Genomic DNA, 26,616 nt, shown 5'->3' with positions numbered 1-26,616 from the left:
GTAAAGCAATTTTTAAAGCAATATCATCAAATGCTTTGTTGAGTTTAAAGGACAAAATAAAATAACACTGCAGAAAAGCATCAAATGTAAATTGCAAAAGTACATTAATTAAGTTACCAACCCTTTTTCTAAATATACATTTTTAATCGCAATAATATACTTTTGTGTCAAAGCTTTTAAAAAACAGTTTGAACTAATTAAAACATTCGATGATATTGCACCAAACATTGATTAACATTTCAAAGTTTTTTTTCATATAAAACCATGGTGAAACATAACTTTGTAGTCGATAAAGTAAATATTAAACATAAACCTAGTATATTTACTAAAAAAAAAATACTATGGGTTAATGCTGGAAGATGCTTAGAATCACTTACTCTTGTTCGTAGATAGTCCTCTTTAGTCCATATTCATAAAAATTTCGGAATGATGATTTTTAGGACAATAGAGTCCAATATTATAAGGCGAAGCGTAAAGAAGCGTAATTAAACTCCTAAAAATGGAAATATGTCCTTATCTAAAAAACAAAATAGAATGAGGTCTGTCCGTACGTCTGTCTGTTCGTCCCTTGAGATCTCGGTAACCACTGAACCGATCAGATTCTACTCTTAAGGGAATATGCCTACTGGTTCAGTGGTGGTTTTAGGGTATTTCTTGAGTTATATTGTACAGTATAGTATTTCCGAAATTTTGCTACAAATTTACTTTCAATTTTATTTAGTCTAACTAAGTTCTGTTTTTTAGTTTGAACGTTATTGTTTTTCTTAGATTGTCTTAGCAATTATAAAACTTCGCTTTAATGGTTATTGTCGCTTTCATCTTCAATAGATTGTATGGTTTAGTTTTAACAAAACGAATATAAAAATTATACAAAGGTTTCGCGACAACTCAAGAATATAATACTATAATTAAATGAAAAATAACAATCCAATAAAAATTCTAACTAAAAAACTCTGTCGAAGCCGCACAAAAACAGTTTTTTTATTATTTGTTACATACTTTATTTGATTATAAATACTAAAATCCTCTATATTACATAAAATTACAAGACATTATTATAAATAGTTCATATCACAGTAAATACTTAGTTTAATATTTTGACACTAGTTGAACAGTGTCACTGCTAACACTGAAATCATCATCTTCCATGGAGTTTTCCCCACCTGAAATAATAAGGATGAAAAAATCCATAAATAACAAAAGACAAAGTTGTGAAAATGCGATCAAATAGATTTAAATAACAGAAAGTAATTTGTTTGAAAAAATCTCTAAACCTTTTATTTTATCTTTATGTTTGATGTTTAAATACTAGATGTAAGTTGTTTCACAAATATTTACAAAAAACAGCAAATTAACAAAAATAGCAGCTAATAAAATCAGTGGCGTGCGAAGCACTTTGTCTAGGGGGGGGCATTTTGAAGATTTTGTAAAATTTTGCCCCCCCCTAAATCAAAGTGCCCCGGGGGGGCACTTTGCTTTAGGGGGGGGGGGGCATTTTGATTATATATACTAATTTTAAATAAGGGCGTTTTAAGGGGTGGGATTATTTGATTATCTTCTTCCCCATCCCTTCCCCATCCCTATTTCCCATTTATATCCCCCATCTGTTCCCCCCCATCTGTTCCCCCCCATCTCTTCTCCCCCATCCCTTCTCCCACCCCGGCAATGACCGAAGGCAAGGGAGCTAGAAAGCATCTTCGAAAAAAAAATACAGAAGATAATTTAACCTTCCCCCCCCCCCCCCCACCACATAACATTTTTTATGGGTGGAAGGGGATGTTATAAAAACTCAGCAGGAAGGATGAATAATCCCATTAAAAATATTTTTGGGGTGGGAGATAAAAACACTCATTTTGGAAATTATTTACCAAAAATTAACCTAATATGTAAAACTGATTTTAAATTTTTCTTTATTGTATGACAACAAGGATGACAACATTAAGCACATTTAAGTAGCAAAGCACAAAAAATCATTAATAAGAATACAGACAAGTAGATTTAAAGAGCATCTGTTGAAATAAATATATATTTTAGGTAGAAAAAGTCACAAATCCTTTTTCCTGTATGTTGTGTGATGACAGTCAAAGTAAATTACATACTGGATGCTAGAAACAGCGAGAAATTTTTTTTTTCCTAATATTATAATCCACAAAAAAATTTATCTATGTAAAAAATAAAAAAAATTACTTGTCCTTTCATCTACAGATATAAAAATCCCTTAGAAATATGGAAAACTTTGGGGTATAGTCTCTTTTGTGGCAACGCCTCTTAAGGGGCATTTCGTCGTATTTTCATAGTAGCTTTTAATAGGTTATTCTAGGTTAAGTTAGGTCATGTGATTTCCCCGCAGGGTTACAAAAACGCCAAAAATAGCCAAAAACGTCCTGAAAAGCAGTCAAACCTTCATGAATTTTTAATAGTTAATTATACTCCATAATGATGGGAATGTTAACATTAAGTTTTAGCCTTCTATTTTTAATTGCAGTTGAAAAAATCACATTTCCCCCTTAGCATATCCTACCCTATACTCCCCCTTTGAACTAAAATCAATTAAAGACAACAAGAGTGGCCTATTTTATCAAGTAAAGAATATAGAGTGTAGTTAGTTTTAAGGGTTTTTAATGAAAATTGCCATAAAAAAAACATGTCTGTTTGTAAGGGTATGTACACAAAAAAATGATAAACTTATCCTGAAAATAATATGACATCATATATAGTTATTCATTTAGACAGACATACAGTGTTGAGAAAAAGGCTTAGATAAATATCAACGCTGTTTCTTTTTTATATAAAATAACTTTTTGATTGAATATTTGTTGTTTATACAATGTGATAAAAAGCAGAAACCATTTGGAAGGGCGCGAAGCGCTAATTTTTTTCTTCAAATATGCAGGGAGGGAGGGGTTTTTGGGCTATTTGTTACACTAGTCCCCAATATTTCATATAAAATTTTCTTATTCGTTGGCTCAACAACTTTGGGGACTTTAATGGAATTTTGATTGGTTGGCTAATCAAGTAAAGTTTCCATACATTTTATCAACTAATTGTAATCTATATAAGGGGTAATTTTGTGTTATGTTTAGTGAAAAAAGATTATAACCTAAGAAAACAGTAAAAGTGTCTAACTATGACGTCAGAAAAAATTAACAATTAATCAATGAGAAGCCAGTATTCACAATGGTAAAATATATAGCGGCCTCTCATTGGTTAATTGTTAATTTTTTCTGACATCATAGTTAGACACTTTTACTGTTTTCATAATCTAATTTCTACACTAATTAAAAAATTTGGTAAGGTTAAATAAATAGTAACTGTCTGTATGGTGCGAAGCGCCAAAATTTTTTTTTTTTTGAGTATTTCTTGATCTTTTTTTTGGAAACTGGGATAGTTTTGCTTTTTATAGGGTAGGGGGCAAAAAGGGGCATTTTTGTTGACCAGGGGGGGGGGCAAAATGGGGCATTTTTCAACATTTAGGGGGGGGCGGTTGCTAGGGGGGGGCAGGGGGGGGCGTTTTGGTCGCTAGGGGGGGGGGCGATTGCCCCAAATGCCCCCTTCGGTTCGCACGCCACTGAATAAAATCACATTTTCCTTAAAGCTTTACGGATTTATATACATTATATTAAAGAAAATCTGAGCTACTGAAAAAATAATACTATAAAATATTAATATAAAATGAAAGATAAAAGAAGCTCCAAAGATAAGAATAGTAAGGAGTTGCGCCTATAGGGGGCAAGGACATTTCCCGTATCTGACACAGCAGCAATAGATATAACTCTCCAAAGCCGAGCGGCTATGCTAGAGTCGCAGTTACCTGAATGCATGGAGCAGGCCGAATCAATTTCTTCAATAGTCTCCATCTTTCTCTTGTGACTGTTGGGGGTAGAGCTACTCTTTGCACTCGACTAAACATAAAAATATTACTTTAACTTGTTAAAAGCGAAGCTTTTCTAAAATATGAGTACACCCATACTTAAAAGATAGCTCTTATCGTTAATAAATACATGTTCAAACATTACAAGGAGTTAAGACTCTAGGGGGCTAGGTGTCGCTTCAGGTACTAGACCTCTCTCCATGCACCTTGGAACATACATACAATACTTATGATTGCGGTGTAAAACGTCCATTCACCCATCAGACAACCAACTCTCTGAGATGCCGACTTTACTCTGAGAAGTCCCAACTGTGCATGGTAGCGAGTTGCGCCTATTTTGGGCCAAGGCATTCCCCCCACTCTAACTATTTACTTCGCGCATCTAACATAGTAGCAGTGGGAACCATTTTTAACGTCTTTAGTTATGACGCGGTGTCGGACCGATTCGAACCTATCACCTTCCCGACGACTAGCAGATGCGCTACGTGTTGAGCCACGGTCGCGGGTATATACATTACAAACTTTCCATAATGATTCCTGTAACAGTTAGGTACGATTTGCTTGAAAGTCTGAACGTTTTTTGTTTAATATAATTAACCTGTTAATTTTATTTTTGGAATAATGATTCCCACAATATAAAGTCACAATACTTTCAGAAAAGCATCTCGAACAAAATGCAAGTATCTTAAGAAACTTAACCTTTTTTTTTTGCAAAATCTAATGTTAAAAGAATTTGCATGATATTATTGCAGTTATATTGCGATAATTAACTTACCAAGGATTCGTAGGAAGTAGATACATTCGCTCCTAGATCTAATGTAGACATCTAAAATAAAAAAATATAAAAAAAGGGACTAGCATTTGAAGCATTTGAAATCTATTATCAACGACATAAGAATCATTTCCCTTGTGGTTCTAAATATCCAAAACTATTAGGTTGAAATAGAGATCATATAACAGAAAGTGGATAATACAAAAATATCAAAACAAAGATTTATAGGATAGAAAATATATGTAACAAAGGCATAGACTTTGAAAGATAAACTAGTACAGTAATGAAAAATGAACAAAATGAAAATTTGGCTATGAAGAATAAAAACACACCTTAGGATCTCTGATTTTTCTAATGCTTCTAAGGATACTGGGAATAATTCCTTTCTTTTCCTAAACAAGAAAGATATGCATAAACATGATTTTTACAGATTAATTGATAATCTGCTTACAGGAAAATAGTTAGGTTAATTCATTGAATTGTGTGCCATGGACTGGAAGGATACACAGAAAAATGGAGCACAGACTAGAGTATTACTAACAACTGTTCAGACTGGAAGGATACAGAGAATAATGGAGCACTGACTAGAGTATTACTAACAACTGTTCAGACTGGAAGTATGCAGAGAATAATGGAGCACAGACTAGAGTATTACTAACAACTGTTCAGACTGGAAGGATACAGAGAATAATGGAGCACAGACTAGAGTATTACTATAACTACCTGTTCAGACTGGAAGGATGCAGAGAATAATGGAGCACAGACTAGAGTATTACTAACAACTGTTCAGACTGGAAGGATACAGAGAATAATGGAGCACAGACTAGAGTATTACTAGCAACTACCTGTTCAGACTGGAAGGATACAGAGAATAATGGAGCACCGACTAAAGTATTACTAACAACTGTTCAGACTGGAAGGATACACATAATGGAGCACAGACTAGAGTATTACAACAACTACCTGTTTAGACTTGAAGGATACAGAGAATAATGGATCACAGACTAGAGTATTACTAACAACTGTTCAGACTGGAAGGATACACAGAATAATGGAGCACAGACTAGAGTATTACTAACAACTAACTGTTCAGACTGGAAGGATGCAGAGAATAATAGAGCACAGACTAGAATATTACTAACAACTACCTGTTCAGACTAGAAGGATACAGAGAATAATGGAGCACAGACTAGAGTATTACTAACAACTAACTGTTCAGACTGGAAGAATGCAGAGAATAATGGAGCATAGACTTTAGTATTACTAGCAACTACCTGTTCAGACTGGAAGGATGCAGTTAATGAAGGAGCATATGCTGCTGATGCATTGCTCTGACTAGTAGCCAAAGGTGGACAGGAAGCCAAGCTAACAGTATAATATCTGAATTATGTGCAAATATATTTAGATTGTCAACAAAGAAATCTTAAATAAATTTTTTTTTAATAATGCAATTTTACCTTTAAGTGCATGTACCTACCTCTATTAATTTTAAAATAAATTAAAACTATTAGAGGGTAGAAACCCAAAACCTAACCCACTTTAGTGCTCTAACCTTGCAGAACTAAAACCTGCAGGCCAAATAACCTAACTTTAAGTAACAAATGAAAAACTTTTCTCACACCCCTCCCCCCCTACCTCCTTTCAAAATAATGGGGAGGGGTTTTAGTACTCAACATGCATTTGAAGGGAATAAGCACAATCAAAATTTTAAAATTTGAATTACTATATCATAAATAAATGTTACCCTGGGTTGTATATTTCATTTAGGGTGCCATTATTCTTGTAAGAAGCTACTGGGGATAATTCTTGAACACTCTGGTTCGAGGATTTTCCAAAAGACCTGAAATTTATAATTCATTCTTACTATTTTATATTTTAGGTTAAGCTGCTGCAATCAGGGAAGTTTTTATCTAAAGGTGGGTAAAATGTGCGGTTTAAAAGGTTTAAGGGCAACAAAATTTTTAAAACCGAGTGGGAAATCTAGGGGGTCTCCGAGGTTGCGGGAGGTAAATAGAATTTTACCCCCACCCTTGAAGTCTATGATCGAATACGAGCCTAGTATCTGGAGAGAAGGCAGTAACCTGTAACCATCCATGGCTCTATGAAAAGCTTTTCAACAATTAAAAACTCAATGGCGCTATTACACAAAGTACCCTCAAGCAATGATAAACCCCCTCCCTTATTTCGAAATATATTTTAAAAAGATAGGAAGGGACGGGGAGAGTTAGTTTTTTATTTGTTTATTACTTTAAGTCAGGCTTAAACTAGAACACTATTTAGACTTTAAAAAAAATAAAGAAGATAAAGGTTCGGTGCTCAAGAGACACTAAATGGAAAGAACCAGTTTTATATCTTGTGTATAAGGTTTAAAATAAGGAAAAATTTACTAAAGTGATAACCTGTTAATGAACTCCATAGGAGCAGTTCTTTTCTTAACAAAGCAACATCCACACATCAGAACTATTGCCAACACAAGACCAACAATCAAACAGACAATAAGACCTAAAGATTAACATTTTAAAAAGTAACAAGATCATATCTGTGTGTCTTAGGTTAAGATCTCGCTAACTGCTTACTATTTTTGGGGAGAGTATCTCCAACCCCTTTAGATTTAAGTTATCTTAGTGTATCCCATCCTATATAGCCTATCAGAGTATAAAAAATTTCATGGATTAAATAAAAATTAACTACAGTTGCAGTTTTTTTTGGCTTAATGAAAATTCAATTTAAGAATGGAATATTTCTTACCAATATATTCCTTGCTCAAAGAGTACAGAGTGCTCTCAATCTTGATCGGGTTAACATCACTCTCTTTCACCTGAATAATTATTCTTAGTATTGTATAGTTTTCATAAAAATTAATCATCGAAATAGCTTTAAATACCTTAGGACCAGAGTGTCAATTACTTGTATGTGTGTATTTAACAAATAGTAGCCCCTCCCCTTCTTAGTACTAAAGGTTCTTTATAATTTGAATGCTCATTCAGCCTGATAGTAATTAAGTCACTCAGTCAACAAGAAAGAGGAATCTAAAATTTCTCTGCTGCTAATAAAGATTGAGGGCTGATTTTTTTTTATGAAGATTTCTTCTACTAATTAGCATCTAGTAAATAATTCAGCTGGTCCGTCGAAAAAACATCAAAAGACCAATACCTATACATATTTTTTTTTCCTTAAAAGGTAATTATCTAATTTCAATAACACTCAACCTATCTGATTTATCAATATTTTTTTTGTGCTTCACAACTAATGGATGTTGTCATCCTTCTTGAAATTGTTGAACATTTAAAGCAACACTGATAAATAATGAATTACCTTGCAAGTATTGAGCAGATGATCCTGAATAATTGTTCTTCCATCTCCACATTCACAATAGGCAATATTCTGACTAGACACCATACAAATATCTAAAAAGTTTACAAGTGAAAGGATAGTTTGTTAAGGTTTTTTAAAAATTACTCAAGGTCTAATAATGATTAGGCACAAAGGATTTCCAAGCAGGTTTAAGGCACTGCAGATACCAGTAACTACCCACTGGCAAAAAGAAAAAAAAACTTACTTATTTCCAATTAATTTAAATATTAAGGATTGTAGTTTACTTTGCTCACTAGCCCTTCTTGAGGAGAGGACCATTGGAAATTGTTGTAGAAGGAGTGAAAAAACATTTAATAAAGATCTTAAGAAAAAAAAACATTTAAGAATACCTGAACAGTATTTAGTGCCACAGGCACCCAAAGATTTGTCAATCAAGTTGCTGCTTGCACCTGAACATTAAAAAGGCATTTGAATAAATCTGATTATTACAGAAAAACCTATATCTTAAAATCTTTCGTTAAAATTTTAAATCTATTTGATATGAATTATTTTTTAGTTAAATAAGTTTATAACTATTATGATACTTTTTTAATCTAAATAATACTTTTTATACTAACTTGCTAAGTATTAAACTTGTACTAATTCCTTTTTTACTATGTAATAGGCTAAAATAATACTATTTTAACTAAGAAATACACTTTAATAATACTATTTTTTGTAATCTAAAGTAACAACTTCTTGTAAAACTTACTAAGATGAAGATTTCCAACTTTCAAATCTCTCAATGTTAAGGAAAACACCTTAGGCACTTCAGCATTACTGAAAAAAAACATAGCAAGCATATATAAAAAAAAATTAAGGGTAAATTCATAAAGAGCGTTTGATCCTTAAATAAATATAAAATGAGGTGTGTATGTGTGTGTGTTAAGAAATTAGCTAACCACTGAACCAATTTTCTTTCTCCTTTAAAGTGTAGCTTCTTATTGGACAAGGGAAGGTGTAGTTATTTTTAGAGAGGATACCACAAAAATCCCAAGAATAATCTACTTTAGAAAACTAAAATTTAAGTGGTTGGGGGTAGTTTCCACCCCCAACATCAACTGTTCTTATAAGTCTCTGTGGGCGTAGCCGCTAGTTGAAAATAAATGAATTACCTATCCAACCAGTAGAGTTCATTTGATTGCTCGAGGGTCCAATATAAATATCCCTTTTGCTTCACCAAGCTAACAGGTGCAGACTTCACTCTAAAATTAAATGCAAGATTAAAATATATAATGAAGATTTTTTCTGTAGCTTAAGATCTCTATAACTAAAGAACGGATACAGTTCTCCATTTTAGGGAAGCTTCACTTAATTTTGGCGTGGTTTTAGGCTATATTTAGTTTTTTTTCATTCTTAAACCTTTGAATACACTATCTCTAGATGCTATTGGGGCAGCTAATGGTTTTAAAGATTAAAATTTAAAAGGTCTATACTTTTTGACGGTTTACATGAAATATGTAATGGTAGAAGAATATTATCTCTAATGAAATAAATACACTGTTCTTTTGATAATAAGCTAATTTTCTTAAGTATTGAATATGGTTCTAAAGGTCTTAAAAACGTCTATCAATTCAATTCCAAAAAAATAATATATTAATAAAACTTGTAGCTACCTTGCAACATCAGAATATGTAGCCTCATTATGTCCATATCTGTAGATGAAATGTTTATCCGCAAAGTAATAAGCCTGGTCCAGCTCCACATACACCAAACCTATGGCATCCTCAGGCAAATGAGTGGTAAGAAGGTATATTTCATTGCCATTCATGTCAGTTTCCAGCAGATTAGTGCCATCAATGTAGGCTAGTCTGTGCTTACTATGCACATAATGCAACGCCTTGGGCTGTGTGCAATTTACAATGGTTTTAACAGCCTTGGTACTCTCAGACATAACTTTCAAAGATTTCGTATCAGTATCAACCCAAAAGATGTTAAAGTTGAAATGGTCATAGGAAATGCTATCTGCTTTAATGTTTGTAGCAATAACGTTAGATTTTTGCCATTTAGTATCAACAATAACAAAATCTTGATTGGAAGTGGCCGCAACTAGGTTACCACCAAATGTTTCCGTCGAGACAACCTTCACATCTCCAGCCTCGAAGCCAACAGTTTCCAGCTGAATGGTGCCAAGTTTCTGGGGGGACAAGGACAAAATGCTGCTTCCACTGCTCACATACAACCTTGATAAAAATCTTTGAAAAATTCCATAGAAGTTTCAGTGATCTAAAGGCATCCCCAAAATTGCCCCTTCTGTGGATTAAATTTATTGGTCAATAAATATGAACACTAAGATATATAAGTTGGAAAGAATTTTAATGTTAGAGGGAGATTTGAAATCTGCATCAAATTTTAAGGATTTTTTTGTAAAATTCGTTAATATAATTCTTTATCTAAAAGCGGAAATACAATTTAAGTTAATTAATTTTGACATTTGTGATTGGTTGATTAAAAATTATCTTTGCTCTGATAGGAGAAGCTTAAGTGTTGCACATCTTTCAACCAATTAGAGCGCAGGTAGTTTCCAATCCACCTATCCTATTGGTCAAAATTTATGAACTTAAATTGTATTTCCGCTTTTAGATAAATAATTATACATAAAAATGAATTTTATAAAAAGCCTTAAAATTTGATGCAGATTTCAAATCTCCCCTAACATTAAAATTCCTTCTAACTTATATATCCTAATGAACACCACTAATTAGGAGAAATATCTAATCAAAATTCCTTAGAAGTACCCAAAGTTATATAACAAACAACTTTGCGTCAGGGACAAGAAAATGATATTCTGATAACAAAGAAAAATTTCCCCACAACCCCATTCCCCTCCTTTCCCACCCCTCTTCAGTTACATGACAAAAACAAAATATACCACCTTATACTTTAAGGTTCCGTGATTTTTTGTAGAATTATTTGTTAGAATAGCTAACTCTGATTTTGTGTACCAGTGTAATTTACAGGATTTGAGAATGCAGTAACAAAATCTAATTAGATCAATATAGCCCATACCAACTAATAAATACGTGGATATAAGTAAGAATATATGAATTCCTATGACAAATTAATGATAAATCTTACTTGTTCTCATAAGCAATAGGATAATTGACACAACTGGTTCCCCCAATTCCAGGGTACATATCCTCTGGACAGACACAGGTAAACTTGTCAACACCACTTGGCAGACAAAGATGGCTACAATCATTGTTCTCACAAGGGTCCTCCTGTGCCTCGATTTCCTGAAAAAAAGCAAAGGTAGTTTATTCCAGTACATGATAAAGGTAATCAGGGAGGAAGGGGGCAATAGGCTGTTTTTAACACTTGTTCCTAAAATCTTATTATTAGCTTAACAACCTTGGGGACCTTATTTGAATTTTGATTGGTTGAATAAAGGTATGTCCAAATGTTTCAACAACTAATTTCAATCCACAGAAGGGTTAATTTGTGCACCATTGGGGACTAACACCAATTTATCGGCTATTGTCTTATCCCTTTAAATTCCTGAAGGTCATGCAATTATGGGCAGGTTGTCCTTTTACATAATGCTTTCTACGATAACCTTGGTTGCTATTTAAATTTTTCGATTTTTTGAATGTAAGAACAAAAAATTGTTTTACAGGATCTTATTGAAAACTTTATATCCTGTAAAGTTTAATCTTCACAAACAGGGACAAGAGACCAAGATTATAACAATTTAAAGTTAAAATTTCCCACAATCCTAATCTTTTTTTCGCCTTCTTGTAAACTTCCCTTTAACTGCATCAAATAACAAGTTTTATGCCAGCTAAAGGCAACAAAATTAATGAATTTTCGGCAATTTATATTAACTGAATTGGGTGAAACACAGCCCCTATTTCACAAGAAAACTGTAAATAAAATTCACTCAATTTCAGTTATTAACCTACCTGTACGCTTTTAGTGATATGAAGCTTGATTCCATTCAGTTGCCATTTGTTTGAGGTTATTTCAGTTCGGATATCATTACCAGTAAATTTATTAGCAGACCTCAGGACATAATACTGCCAATCTGTCCAGTACACACGATCCTCTAGAACAGCCACTCCAAATGGATGATGGTTGTCCTGAACAACCACTCTGATATCAGAACCATCGAGCTTAGCACTGGAAATTGTACCAAAGTCAGCATCAGCCCAGAAGATCCTGTCAATAGTCTCATCAACAAATATACAGTTGGGTGTGGACAGAAGTTGGCTCACACTTTTTGACAAAATATTTACAGAGTTTGAACCATCCTGGGACATGCGAACAATCTTGGGTACTCTACCATATTCGGTAACATACAGATATTTCTTGGTGGAATGAAGAGCTAGGCCGCGGGGCTTGTCCAGATTAGTTTTAATTACAGAACAGTTGTTGGCTGAATTAATGCTGCAGGCTGATACAGTTCCTAGATGAAATATTTCAAATTTTTTATTTAGTTTAGGGTAAAATATAACTATGTATACTCTAAACATTACAAAAACAAACATAAAATGAAATGTATTTTAAAAAGGATAAAAGCATCCATAAATAGCTAAGCACAAGAAAGACAATTATGTACAGACAGACAAAGATTCAGCATATATTTAGTAATTATAAATTAAGAAATAAGAAAAACTTTTCTCAAACAAAAGAATCACTAAATTTTTCTAAAAATAAGTATTTTGTCATTTGAAGCATGAACTGTAGGAAAGACAGAAAAAAAGTGCGCGAATCATTATATTAAAACAGCATTTTATTTACCCAATGTTATGCACTTAAAGACAAAAATTATAAAGTATCTTTGCTACTAATATTAGTTTTATTACCTTTAACAGAATCTGTAAAATAGACAATATTGGAAATAGAATCCACAACAAGATCTTCAGGCATCTCCAGACCTGTCTCCACAAGTGTTACCTTGGGGAACTCCTTATTCCTCTCCTGCTCAACCAGGGAATAGTATTCAACAACAGGATGATCCTGGTGGGCGTCAGTGTACACAAGAGCATGGAAGAGGTCATGATGGCCAACACCAACTGGAACGGTCAGATTCTCAACCATCAACAAGTATTCTGTAATATAAACAATTGCTATATCCTCTTGGTATATCCTCTTCAGGATAGCTACAAAAAGACGTAAAAAATAACAGTAAGAAAAGAAAATTATTCCTTTTATTGCGTCCCCCATAAAGGCCTCTTTATTGTCCCTATTTTCAATCTTAATTTTAAAAAAATTTAAATTTTTAAAGGTTTGATTCATATTTTTCTCTTGGAGGGTGGAAAAAAAATCAATGTAACAGATACAGACATTCAGTTTCTTTTATATTATATATATTTATGTATGTAAATCAAAAAGTATCTTTATACATAAATATCTATATTGTTTTAGTCTTTTAAGTAATAAATCAAATAGTTTCTTTTAATTCAAAAGTAATAGATAATTCTATTGCTGAACCTTAATAAGTCACACCAGGCTACAATTGAATCAAGATAAAAGTGCTGAGCTCTGGGACCTACGTATGGTGAAATTAGACATAAAACCATAATGATTCCAGGTAAAACCAAAATATTTCAGCGGGATCTTTTTGAGAAAATTAGAGTTGAAAATTTCATGTTCAATTTTCATCCCCTAGGAGTAAAAGCAAAGATTATTTATTTAAAATTTTAAACAAGTTTGCTTTTATAAAGTTCCCCATAAAACCACTCCTGAAGAGAGTTAATTAATGGCCATTTTTATCAGTTGCTTTGCTAAGGTCACGGAAATTCAGCCTTAAATAAATCATATATAGAGAGGTTTTATGAAAGACTTCATAAAAGCAAAGTTGTTCATAATCCTGATACTAAAGTAACAGGATGTTTGTTTGTCTGTGTGTGTATCTGTATCTGTGTGTCTGTACCAAAGGATCTCGCTAACCGCTGAACCAATCAGATTCTCCTTAACAGGGTAGCTTCTCATAGGTCCTGGGAAGATTTATAACTATTTTTTTTGAGGGGTAGGATACCCCCAAACCTCCCAAAAAAATTAAAAATCCATAAAAAGAAATATTTTTTAATTTTTTTAATTTAAATAAAAATGAGGGGAAAGGCACCCCAAAAAAAAAATTTCGCTCACAAATTTTTTTTTCTTTTTCTTTTAAAATTTACAATAAGAAATTGGGTTATTAAATTTGACTCTCTCCTCAAGTGCCCCCCCAGAGACCTCTAGGGGCGTAGCCGCTAGTTTAAAATAAATTATATTTGCTTTTCTTGTCATGATTATACGGCAACTCCTAGGGGGTGAAAATTGATCCTGAAACTTTCAAATCTAATTTTCTCAAAAAGATCCCGCTGAAATATTTTGGTTTTACCTGGAATCATTATGATTTTATGTCTAATTTCACCATATATGGGTCCCAGAGCTCGGCACTTAATTTTGTCTTGATTCAATTGTATCCTGGCGTGAAGTATAAGGAAAATACAAATTAATATTGAAATTAAATTCTAAAGCAGTAATGTTCCTTTGGTGATGGGATTAAAGCTTCGGATTTCTCCGCCATACTCGCTGAAAGAAGTGATGAGAAGTTCAGGTGATCCAGCCACCAGCTGGCAGTGAGATTTTCCTTGTAATGAGTAACCATCCAAACAGCTGCACTCATAACTGCCCTGGATAGATTTAATATGAATAATCATTCATGCCTGTAGAATAAATCATATGACAGCCAATGTTAAAAGTAAAATCCTTCAAAAGTAAAAGACACCACCCACTAAAGGGAAATTAAACCAGCATTAAGTAATCCTTATTTAACAGTACCAGAAGGCCATTGTTAGTCTGTTTGTAGGCTAAGATCTTGCTAACCACTGGACCGATATAGTTCTTAATGAAGCTTTTTATATCTCCTAGGAAGTTGGGGAAGGGTTAATCCACACTTTCAATAGAAATAAAATTAATAGATGGTAAACTCTAACAAACACCCCCCCCCCATTCCCCCATCCTACAAGAGCCCATAGAGCAAATACCAAACTAGATAAAACTTTCAGAGTAGCTTCACTCAAGATAACTGCATTAAATTTGTTACCTCTGTATTTGTACATCTTTGATCACATATTCCATATTGAGTGCACTCATTGATATCCTCACAAGTTTTACCATCAGATGACAATTTGTAACCAGCTTTGCACAGACATTCAGCACCTTAATTTAAATTGCGGTAGTTTCTCCCAAAGTGCCTATCTGAGCATAAAACACCTTTTAATAAAGTAGTTTTACTCTTAGTCAGTTCAGTTATGTTATATAGAGGTAGAGCCCTGCAGGGTTAAACTACTCCCAATCAGCATGGGGTATGAACAATAAACCCACTTTTAAAATCTTAAACCTGGGGGGGGGGGGGGTCATCTGTTTTCACAAAGCCCTTTAAGAATAGATACCATGAGAAAGAGGGTAAAGTCAAACTTGAAGTTAAAGCTATACAAAAGTGCCTAGTCTTACTCCACTACTTATAAGGTTCAAAAACTAAGAAATTATGGCTACAACACAAACAGAAACATGGAAAAATTTTGCCAGAAGAAATAAACAAGTAGTCAAAAGTGACACTGGAGTGACCTGCTGTCGGACATACCCTAATTATACAAAAGAAGCACCACTAAATTAGTTTACCTTTAGGCGTTACAATGCACTCGTGTTGGCAGCCATAGTTCTGGCATCCGGAGGATTTACAGAAATCACCTTAAATATTTAATAATGTTACAACATTTATTATTACAGAGATCTTTGCAATATTTTCACGTTTTCTAATAAAAAAAAACACGCAGTGGGCTAAAATAAGAATTCCCCCTTTACCCCATGCCCTTCCGCTGGATGAACGAATTGACCAATATAAGAGTTTTATGTTAGCAAGCTAAATTAGAGATAATTTTCCCTGCCACAATCAAATTGGAAATAGAAAAATCTGATAAAAATAGAAACAGTTATTTGTCGCATCGTATTATTGCCAGCTTTCCACGAATAGTAAAATAATAAAGTTTAAGATATAAACCAGTTTTATTAGGCCCGAAGGGTAAGTAACTAAATGATAAATAATTGAGCAATCTTTCAAATTTTAAAACTTTGTTTATGTTTTTTATGTCTTAAGTTTTCAGAAATATTAAGGAATGGGGGGGGGGTGTCACAAAAGGGCCCCCCCCCCCCTCCGGATAAAAATGATACAAACCTTCATCTTCATTTCCAGGACACTGAGGTTTACCATCACACAGCTGACTGAAGTGGAGACACATCACCTCAACATTACCAAATTCATCATGACAAGCATATTTGCCCTAAAAAATTAAATCTTAATAGAAATATATTAATCCAAAAACGTAGAATTTTTTTCCTTAATTAAAACCATTATTTCCTCCCAAGGTTATTATCTGTTATGGATACTTTTATTTAAAGAAAATCATAATACATAAAACCCTTATTTTTGAAATTTACTTCAACTGCCATGCCCAACTTCAGACTTCTTGGTCTATTCCTTTGTGTTTAGGGTCTGTTTAGAAAAAGTCCTTTTTACAATTTTAAAGCAATGTTTATAGTAAATGTAGTTATATTTAACAAGGGAAAAATTGTCTATTTTATGTTGCTAATAAAGAGAACATTTATTGGTCAGTTCGTTCATTCAGGGAGAAGGGGATGGAAAAACTAAGCTGGATAGAGATTAATTATTTTTATTAAGCTGTGGGCATTGCATAAAAAACTGGTGTAACAAACAATAATATATCTAATACCTCAGCAAGGCAGTCCAGATGATGAGTTGTATTGCCACAGTCAAATTCATCACTGCCGTCCAAACAGTCAGGTTCTCCATCACAATAATGCCTAGGTATAATTAATAAATTAAACGTGAATATTAGAACAGTGCAAGTTTTTTTATTTAATCTAGTTTACTACTGTAGTACTTTCCTCCAGTAAACGAGGTGGATGAGGGGTTCAGTTACACTAGCCAGCTAGAAGGAACATTTTATAAGAGAAGGGAAAAATATGGTTGATCATCACAATAATATATTAAGGATGACGACATCCATAAGTGATACACAAAAAAAACATGAATAATAACAATAGGGATTAGGGGTATTTACTCTAATTTTACCCTCAAAAAAAGTATTTTTCCTAAAAAATTTAAATTGTCCTAAATTTCACACTAATAAATGAACTCCTTAAGGGTTATTTTTTCTTAGCATTAATGGAATATGCAATATTTAATCTCCATTGTCTTATCCCTTAAGATCCCAGCATTTTCCTTAATAATGCTTTTCTGAAAGTAACAGTATCTTTGTATGTGTCTAAAGAGTCTTAATTTCCACTCAACCGATATGGTCCTCCTCCTCTAAAGTGTAGCTTCTTATAGGTCGTGTGAAGGATTTATATTTCATTTGTACCACCACTTAAAAGATAAATCGCCTTTTGAAAAAAACAGGCATTTTTTTCTCTTTAAAACTAAACTAAAAACTATGGTATGTAGACTTCCCTTCCGCTTGATTGTTACTGGAGGTCTCTAGGAGCAAGTAGCTCCAGCATAAGAACTCCTACCTGGCAGGGATACAAGTTTCTTCAGCATCAGAACATTTATAGTTAGGCTCAGGACAAGCACTGTTATCCTACGAATAAAATACTTTTAATTTTTTAAATATAAATGAAGTTTAACTAACTAAACAGACAAAGTAACATTGACAAATACTTTTTTTTATTTTTAACTAGCGGATGCACCCTAGGCTCTATACTGGATTAGAAAGGGCATGGAAGGAAAGAAAATCAGCATAAAACAATTACCAAATTGAAATAAGAGTTTATATCACTCCGGGGATCTAATAGAAGCTTCTCTAAAATAAAGAAATATGTTGGCGAAGTACAGTTATTTAAACCTTATTACTTTATAAAATAGAATAAATTATTCCAAAAAAAATTTAAGTCAATAATTCACAACCCTTGGCTTTAAAATATTATCTCTCAACAAGAATAGTTTTTTTTATCGTAACATATTATAGAAAGTTTTCCGAAGCTTTAATGAAAACCAATGAAGCCAAAGGACCCGTGCTAATAAAACTGTTAATAATTTTAAGATTATTATTTTAATATTTGTAGGGAAAACTGTCTAATACAATGCTATACATGAATTATCAGCATGGCTGAGAACCGGTTCTAATCCTGCAGATATCTATCGGTTTCGAATTATACCTATACAATAGCACCAGTACATTCCTTTATCCTCTCCATTTCCACAATCACTGTGCCCAGCACACCAGTAAATATTATACCTGTACAATAGCACCAGTACATTCCCACAGTGAGCCCAGGAATCCAATTTTGTGGAAAAAATTAATAACTTCCTTATTTTTCAACCAAATCAAACAATTTTTTTTTTAATTAAAAGGTTTTTATAGTACCTTTTACAGAATTAACAATATTATCCCTTCCTCCCTCTCTAGATGATTGGGGGGTCCAAATATCACCCCCAAAAATTGGTTTTTGGTCGATTTTGACCCAGGCCACTTTGAATGGCCATCACGGCCAGGGAAGTAATGGGAAAAAAATTGTGCAAAATAGCAAAGATGGTCAATGGCCCAATGTGTCAGGTGACCTGTGTCCCAGGCCTGTCAGCCAAGCAGTCTGGCTGCACTGGCATGCCAAAAATCCTCAAAAACTTCAATTTTTGACAATTTTTGCGACCTTTAACTGCGGCTGTCGGCCAAACGGCCGGTCAGACCACCTCTGGTCGCACACCCGCCAATCCGGCTTGGAATGACCTACAAAAAAGTGGTAATACAGGTGGCTGCGCCACAAACACACGCCGCCCTGTGTGCAAAAAACACAACAAAAAATTGTCATTTTTTTGGTGTGCTAACTTTGCCGCCAATTAAAGTACGGAAGGCGGCCGGCAATTATCTCTGACTTCTTCTGAGTGCAGTTAGAGCCGGCCATTGTGGTTCTAAAGATACCTTTGGATTTCTGGTAGCTCCTCCAGGAGGCCCTCAGGGTCCAATACACAAGGGCATAGTAAAATTTTATTTTGAGGTGCTCTAACTTTTCCACCACTGGTGGGAAAATTTTATGCCATGATTTTTCGGAAAGGCATTTTGCCAGATTTTTACCCTGTAAAAGGATTTTTCTCTATAATGAAATCCGGCAACAAATTATATAAGGATTATACACTAAAAATAGCTTAAAATGACCTTTACAAAAATATCTATAGAGGTTAAGCAACTAGGTGAAAGTTGATAAGACCAATGGGATCCTCTTATATATTGCCTAATTAATGCTAGAACTTCATCCTAAAAATTTTCACCTCGTTGCTAAAAAGATCAAGGTATTTGAATCAGAGCTTAAAAAAATATTCAACGTGCTTTTTTTTGCATTTTCACCAACTTTCTTTAATATGGATTCAAGAGGTTTTTTTTATACAAAACTATTTAGTTTCTTGTTATCCAGCGTTAGATAATTGCCCAACCTTTCTAAAATGTTATTACATTACGTCCTAAGTTAATATTTGATTAAATGGCAAGTAAAACAAAAAAAATTTAAAAATATTATTTTTGGGAGATTTTTGTATCTAAATTTCGTGAATTCCAGGGTAACAACTTCAGAAGGCCATAAAAACTTTAATTTTTAAATTTTTCATTAATTTAAAATGGCAAACCTCCTCTAATATGATGAATTTTAACATGGACTTTTAAAATAATTGATTTTCTAAAGTTCGATTTTGGGCATAAATAATTTTTTCCACAAAGTTGGATTCCTGGGCTCACTGTGATTCCTTTATCCTCTCCATTTTCACAATCATTGTGACAGTCACACCAGTAAATATTATATCTGTACAATAGCACCAGTACATTCCTTTTCATCCTCTCCATTTTCATAATTACTGTGTCCATCACACCAGTAAATATTATACCTGTACAATAGCACCAATACATTCCTTTTCATCCTCTCCATTTTCACAATCATTGTGCCCGTCACACCAGTAAATATTATACCTGTACAATAGCAACAGTAAATTCCTTTTCATCCCCTCCATTTTCACAATTCTTTATGCCCATCACACCAGTAAATATTATACCTGTACAATAGCACCAGTACATTCCTTTTCATACTCTCCATTTTCACAATCATTGTGCCAGTCACACCAGTAAATATTATACCTGTACAATAGCACCAGTACACTCCTTTTCATCCTCTCCATTTTCACAATCATTGTCCCCGTCACACCAGTAAATATTTGGCAAACAAAAGTGGTCTCCGGTACAACTAGAAATACAATCGATTTACATTTACTTGGATGTTGCACAATGTACTCTAATAGTGTTACTCCCAGCTGGCTAAAATACCCCATCTTCTCCCATCCTACTATACACGGTTGTTTTTTTATTAAATGAATAAGTTAGGGTACAATGTTTAGCACTTTCGATATAAGTAAATGATAATAAAAAACCCATAGAATGCGATAATAACTTCAGAAAAATCGAAGAAAATAGTTTTCATACTTAATTAACGTTTTTAAGTTTTTCTTCAAAAAGTTTAGATAAGATGCCTTTAAAAGTCGTCTATGATTTTGTCAGGGATAAAAATGTAACTTTAAAATAAGAATTACAACATATTTTTTCAATTAGTACAAAGTAAAATTTTGAACATTTTATTGATCAGTATATTTTTTAAAATGTGAAGTAGAAACCTGAATATTTTATCATGAAAATTGTGTTATGATTTGATTGTCTGCTAGATTACAAGAAAAAAGATACTGACAGTACTTGTTGGTTCTTTTAAAAAAATTAGGTAGATTACTTTCAGAACCCCTCTTTTTGCAACCTTATTTCAATAGAACAGAGCCGTAGTCTTAGTGTACTCAATATACTTTACATTTTAATGTGTATGATAATTCAAATAAAAGATAATGAAGATTTATATTATATTTAATTGTTATAATTATAAAGAAAAACCTGGAAACAGTAAAAAACTGACTTTATTTTATTGACGTAGGGAAAATTTTGTCAAATATTTGAATAAAAAAACAATATAAAACAAAATAAATTATTTTTAATATAGTCACAAAAAGGCTTAATGAGTTTAGGAAATATTTCATTAACTAATCATGTCATTTAAACTCTATTACACAGAATACAGTGTAAAAAGATGTTCTCGTTTTAATTTTAAGTAATTTCAAATGCATTTTAATACCTTTTAATGATTTATTTTTTGAAACATCTTTTTATAAAATGTTATTGATTTTTGAAGTTATATGTTAAAATGTTTTTAAATTTTGTTAACATTTTGTTTTAAATGTAGAAAATTGGTAATTCTAAACATTCAAAAAATGATTTTATTAAATTTTCATCACTTAAATTACATGTTTGATGAAATTTTCAACTGATAATTCAAGAAAAATCGTTTAAGTTTTATTATATTTTACTTTGAAATGTTAAAAAAATATAATTATTGTCAAAAATGTGGAAGTTATACTTTCCTCAAAAAAAAGACCTAAAACATGCAAATTAACACGTGTAATGAGATTTTTTTTCTTTCAGGTTTAATTTTAAGTAATTATTGATATTTTTTGTAAAAAGGATTTTATATAAAAAGTTTTAAAACTCGAGTTATATAGTGGTTCTAAAAAAGGTTGCGAATTTATGCAATTTTCTTGCAAAAAAATTTTTCTAGGATTTTAAAAATAGCAAAGGGTGTTATTAGACGTACTTACACATACAATTGCTAAGTCATTTTGGCCAAACACTAAAATAAAGTTTTTACATCTGAGGGTCCAACCATGTATATGAAAGAACCTACCAATTAAGAAAGTTAATGTTGTCAACCTAAATTGGAGAAAAATTTTCCCCCGTCAATGTATGCACATATTATCTATTCCTTTCCATAAGAAGCAAATCAGAAACGTCATGGATAAAGGATGGAGCATAATTCAAAGGTCTTGAAGAATAAGATATTTTTGTGTTTTATAAAGGTTAAGGATTTTGATTTTGTATATTATATAAATAGATGCTATTTCTCAGCTGGTGAATCTTCACAAAACAATTCAGAAGTCTATTTTGAGTAATAACAAAAATACTTTCATCCCCGACAAATTTACACATGTAAAACAAAGAATAATGTAAGATAGTTCTGCTACTTTAAAGAAAACTATCAGATTTCCTTAAGTTTAAAAATGAGGGACAAAACGCATGGATCATAAGGGATAAAACAATAGCTTATATATAAATTGATATAAATCCCAATGATTATACAAAAAAATTTCGCAATTAAGATTAAAACGTTTTAACACTCAACTTAATGAACTGACTTCAATCAAAATTCAATAAAAATTTCCAAAGTTGTTGGACCAACGAATGAGAAAGTTAATATAAATGAGGATCAGTGTAATAATCAGCCCAATGTCTCCTCCCTCCCTGGACAAAACATTTACCTGAAATGGTCAGCATCGCAGGTATGATATTTGGTGGCACCTGGAGGACAAAACTTCTCATCAGAACCATCGTGACAATCCTCATAGCCATCACACAATAACTTGTTGTCTACGCATCTCAGCTTATCATTGCATAAGGTTTCTTCGACGTTACATACTAAAATAAGAAGGATACATACATGTCAGTAAACCAAAAAAATTATTGATAGAAATACAGACAAATATATCTAAAGAGCAGATGTATCGTGTGTCAAAGAATAATTTTAAAAACTTCTTTGCTTTTGTAGGTTTATTTTTTTGTGGCATGATTAACAGACTGACGGACCAAAATAAGTATATACTGGATGCTCATTGAAATTTAGTCACATAGTTTATTTTTATAAAAAAGCAGTTCATCTTAAGTAGCAGCAAAGAAAATAACATTCTCCGCAATAAGCTACGGTCAGACATTTAGACAAATAGAAATTATTGATAAGATTCCCTACTAAAATATTTCTGTAAACAAATGACAAACCTAGTTGACAATCATGTTCTTCAGCCGCGTGACAGTCTGTGACCCTGTCACATCTGTGCTCCATGTCTACTATACACTTACCATATGATATCTTACCTAGTGGACAATCATGTTCATCTTCAGCTGCGTGACAGTCTGTGACCCCGTCACATCTGTGCACCTTATCTATAAACTATCCAGATATCTTACCTAGCAGACAATCATGTTAATCTTCAGCTGCATGACAGTCTGTAACACCATCACATCTGTGCACCATGTCTATACACTGTCCAGATATCTTACCTAGTGGACAATCATGTTCATCTTCAGCTGCGTGACAGTCTGTAACACCATCACATCTGTGCACCATGTCTATACACTATCCAGATATCTTACCTAGCGGACAATCATGTTCATCTTCAGCTGTGTGATAGTCTGTGACCCCATCACATCTGTGCACCATGTCTATACACTATCCAGATATCTTACCTAGCGGGCAATCATGTTCATCTTCAGCTGTGTGATAGTCTGTGACCCCGTCACATCTGTGCACCATGTCTATACACTATTCAGATATGTTACCTAGTGGACAATCATGTTCATCTTCTGCCGCGTGACAGTCTATGACCCCGTCACATCTGTGCACCTTATCTATACACTGTCCAGATATCTTGCACTCATACTCCGTATCTTTACACGTCAAACTAAATAAAATAACTTTATAGATTATGATAACTACACTCAAATGTTATGGATATTACAAAAACGTCATAGATGCAAAGATGAATAGGGGGTTTAATACCTATTGAAAGGAGCAAGTCACTCAGTCAGTGACACAGATGCGGATACTTATACGGATGCTACGCACAAAATGTAAAAAAAAGTCTGAAAGCAAAATTAAAATAAGGACAACATCCATAAAAGCAAAGCTCTGAAATGGAAGGACAAACGAACATTAACAATTGTAGAATGTCAGAACTGAATAAACTTAATATTAAGTCTATACAAAAGTGTAAGAAAATTTGATTACATACATAATACTATTTAAGAACTAACGTTTTTAGGACTTTATTATACAGATGCCTCGCTCAGAACATTGTACCTTTTTGTAGTAGGAATAAGTATTCAAAAAATCAGATGAATAGGATAATTTTAACATACAACAATTTGTTTTTAAAAAAAGTAAAAAAAGCTTGTTTTAAATGGACGTACGGACTTTTTGGTAACGATTATAAGTCGTACCTAACTCTTAAAAGAATCAGCATGCAATATTTAAAATAAATAGGACAATTCTAACCTATTTAAATTAACGTTAAGGGCGTACGAACATACGGACCCTGTTTTCTTTCAGTGTAAAGTGAGAAAAGTAGTACAAAATGGAAATACAAATTATAAAACAAACTTAATGCATTATAGATATATAATTTAGGGTAAAAGTTATAAAAACAAGGATGACAACATCCATAAAAGCGAAGCACTGAAACGGTAGGACAAACGGACATAAACACTAATATAGTGTCAGAACTGAATAATCAAAATATAAATGTATAAGAGTCGAAGCAAAACTAAGTAAATTTGTTGAAAACTGCTTTATACAGGATAATGTTCATGGACATACTTATATAACTAGAACTTGATTATAGAGTTGCTTCGCTTACAACATTATACTTTGTTGTCCCAGGAATCAATATACCAAAAATCAGATCAATCAGATGATTAGATCACATAAAAATTTGTTGTTAAAAAAGTAAAAAAATCAACATGTTTAAAATGGACGTACGGACATTTTGGTAATGATTATAGAGTTGCTACGCTTTCTAAATCGTACCTAACTACTACAGGAATCACCATGCAAAATTTAAAATAAATTGGACAATTCTAACCTATTTAAATTAACGTTAAGGGCATACGAACATACGGACCCTGTTTTCTATCAGTGTAAAGTGAGAAAAGTAGTACAAAATGGGTATAAAAATTATATAACAGAACTGAATTCATTATAGATATACAATTTAAGGTTAAAGTAACAAAATCTGAGCACAAATAATAGATGGGAATTCGGACAATATGATGTTATGAGCAATTGTTTAAACAAGTAGAGAAAAATCAAAAACATTATCTTAACATTTTAATATTAATAAATGTACCAGGACTAACATACCAACGGAACAAGTAAATAAATCTTTAATAACGGAACTCACGTGTTTCCCATAACGTAACAGACTAACGAACGGACAAAGTAAATTATAGAGTAGCTTTACTACTAAAACTATAGACCAACCACTGAAGCCATTATTAACTCACCATAAAATACTTTGTAAATACAGTAATAATAAAAACGAACAAGTCCACATATTGTCACAAGAATTTAAATTAATCAGTCAATCACAATGGGGGTGTACAGGAGTTGAGTGCAAGATAGATAAAATTATACTAATCATATATTTACATAATTCGTACAAGCAGTACAAACCAGTGTTGCAACAAAACGGCGGGAAATCGCTCTAAAAAAAATAGCTAAAAGATAAAAATATTAAAAGACTAAAAACTTGCAATCAGCACTTAGAATTTGTGTTATTTTTTATGTCTATCGAAAAATTATTTTCTTGACTATTTACTTTTTAATTTTTTTCTGGTAAGAATATATCATACGAAATTTAAAAAAAAAACATTATCTTAATATTCTTATGTATCAAACAATTGAATAATTCTATTTAAAAATCTATGTATATTCGTTATTATTAATTTGAACTTTGTTCTAATTTTTCATTAGGGAATATTTCTTTTTTTTATTGTCGTTATTTCTTGGCGAGGTAAAAAATTTGTACAAAATATGTATTATATTAAAGCACAGTCTGTCTTTATCAAAAGATCTATGTAACCACTGAACCGACATGGTTCTCCTTTACAATATAGCTTGTAGGTCTAGGGAAGGTTCATAACAATTTTGGGGGAGTGTACCGCCATCCTCCCAAGAGAAATCGTCCCTTGTAAATTGTATAATTATTGTATAATGTATCCTAAATCAAAGATATTTTTCTGTTTCTCATGATCATAAAATGCCAGTAAAATGCTGTTATTCTTGTATATTTCACAATAATAATTTGCATTTTTTTTACTTGCGGCTCCACCCCTGGACTAAATTCAACCCTTCACTTTCAATTTTAGATTAAAAACAGAAAATAAAAACGCCTTCTTAAAATAGTTAAAAACCTTCCCTGTTCATATAAGAAAATTTTAGAGATATCCTTAGCTAAAAACTGACAGATTTACATCTTGTTTCATTAATATACAAATTATCAAAAGCGAAGCTTTTCTATAATTAGGGTCGGTCCGTACGTCCGTCCGAGATTGATAGCTTTTATTTGTTAATTTAGGCATGTTAGAATTGTCCTATCGATTTCAAATTTTGCATGATGATTCCTGTAGTAGTTAGGTACGATTTAAAAACCGTAGCAACTCTATAATCATTACCAGAATGTCCGTACGTCCATTTTAAACATGTTGATTTTTCTACTTTTTAACAAAAAATTTTTATGTGATCTAATTATCCGTTTGATCTGATTTTTTGTATATTGATTCCTGGGACAACAAAGAACAATAGTATAAGCGAATCAACTCTATAATCAAGTCCTAAAAATGTAAGTATGTCCATAAACATTATTCTATATCAAGCAGTTTTCCAAAAAATTTACTTAAATTTTGCTTCGACTCTTTCGATACTTTTA

General features: G+C 32.6%; 1 protein-coding gene across 6 annotated transcripts; it reads right to left on the bottom strand.

Annotated features, from left to right (window-relative positions):
• Positions 1–976: 976 nt before the first annotated feature.
• On the bottom strand, positions 977–25,474 carry LOC145331463 (vitellogenin receptor-like). 6 transcript variants are annotated; one of them, XM_080176131.1, is made up of 27 exons: positions 25,193–25,460; positions 23,535–23,592; positions 23,006–23,069; positions 22,396–22,552; positions 20,126–20,231; positions 17,520–17,587; positions 16,718–16,808; positions 16,162–16,267; positions 15,609–15,677; positions 15,031–15,146; positions 14,475–14,617; positions 12,803–13,050; positions 11,900–12,402; positions 11,076–11,233; positions 9,614–10,180; positions 9,113–9,202; positions 8,710–8,777; positions 8,348–8,407; positions 7,959–8,050; positions 7,392–7,461; positions 7,043–7,145; positions 6,388–6,483; positions 5,918–6,023; positions 4,976–5,035; positions 4,647–4,697; positions 3,812–3,902; positions 977–1,163 (listed from the first exon to the last, which is right to left on the bottom strand). In XM_080176131.1, exons 1-27 carry the CDS (start codon positions 25,240–25,242, stop codon positions 1,090–1,092), a joined length of 3,465 nt encoding a protein of 1,154 aa, XP_080032257.1. In that variant the 5' UTR covers positions 25,243–25,460; the 3' UTR covers positions 977–1,089. The 6 variants fall into 6 exon arrangements, with proteins under 6 accessions (XP_080032257.1, XP_080032256.1, XP_080032258.1 ...); XM_080176130.1 differs by lacking the exon at positions 23,006–23,069 and having other exon boundaries at positions 23,471–23,592; positions 25,193–25,474; XM_080176132.1 differs by lacking the exons at positions 23,006–23,069; positions 23,535–23,592; positions 25,193–25,460 and adding an exon at positions 23,285–23,377.
• Positions 25,475–26,616: the final 1,142 nt, after the last annotated feature.

This window comes from Acartia tonsa, chromosome 11, assembly GCF_053477335.1.
Source record: "Acartia tonsa isolate MP-2025a chromosome 11, ASM5347733v1, whole genome shotgun sequence".
Classification (NCBI taxonomy): Eukaryota; Metazoa; Arthropoda; class Copepoda; order Calanoida; family Acartiidae; genus Acartia; species Acartia tonsa.
This window is presented reverse-complemented; position numbering and strand designations above follow the sequence as displayed.

Bases quoted from the DNA above. Each gene is read 5' to 3' on its own strand.
- LOC145331463 (XM_080176130.1), bottom strand. From the start codon at position 25,242: ATGTGGACTTGTTCGTTTTTATTATTACTGTATTTACAAAGTATTTTA. The intron at 6,484-7,042 runs GTTATCACTTTA...TATAAATTTCAG, and splicing joins CCTATGGAGTTCATTAACAG to GTCTTTTGGAAAATCCTCGA. The intron at 3,903-4,646 runs GTAAGTTAATTA...TTTTATGTTTAG, and splicing joins CTACTTCCTACGAATCCTTG to TCGAGTGCAAAGAGTAGCTC.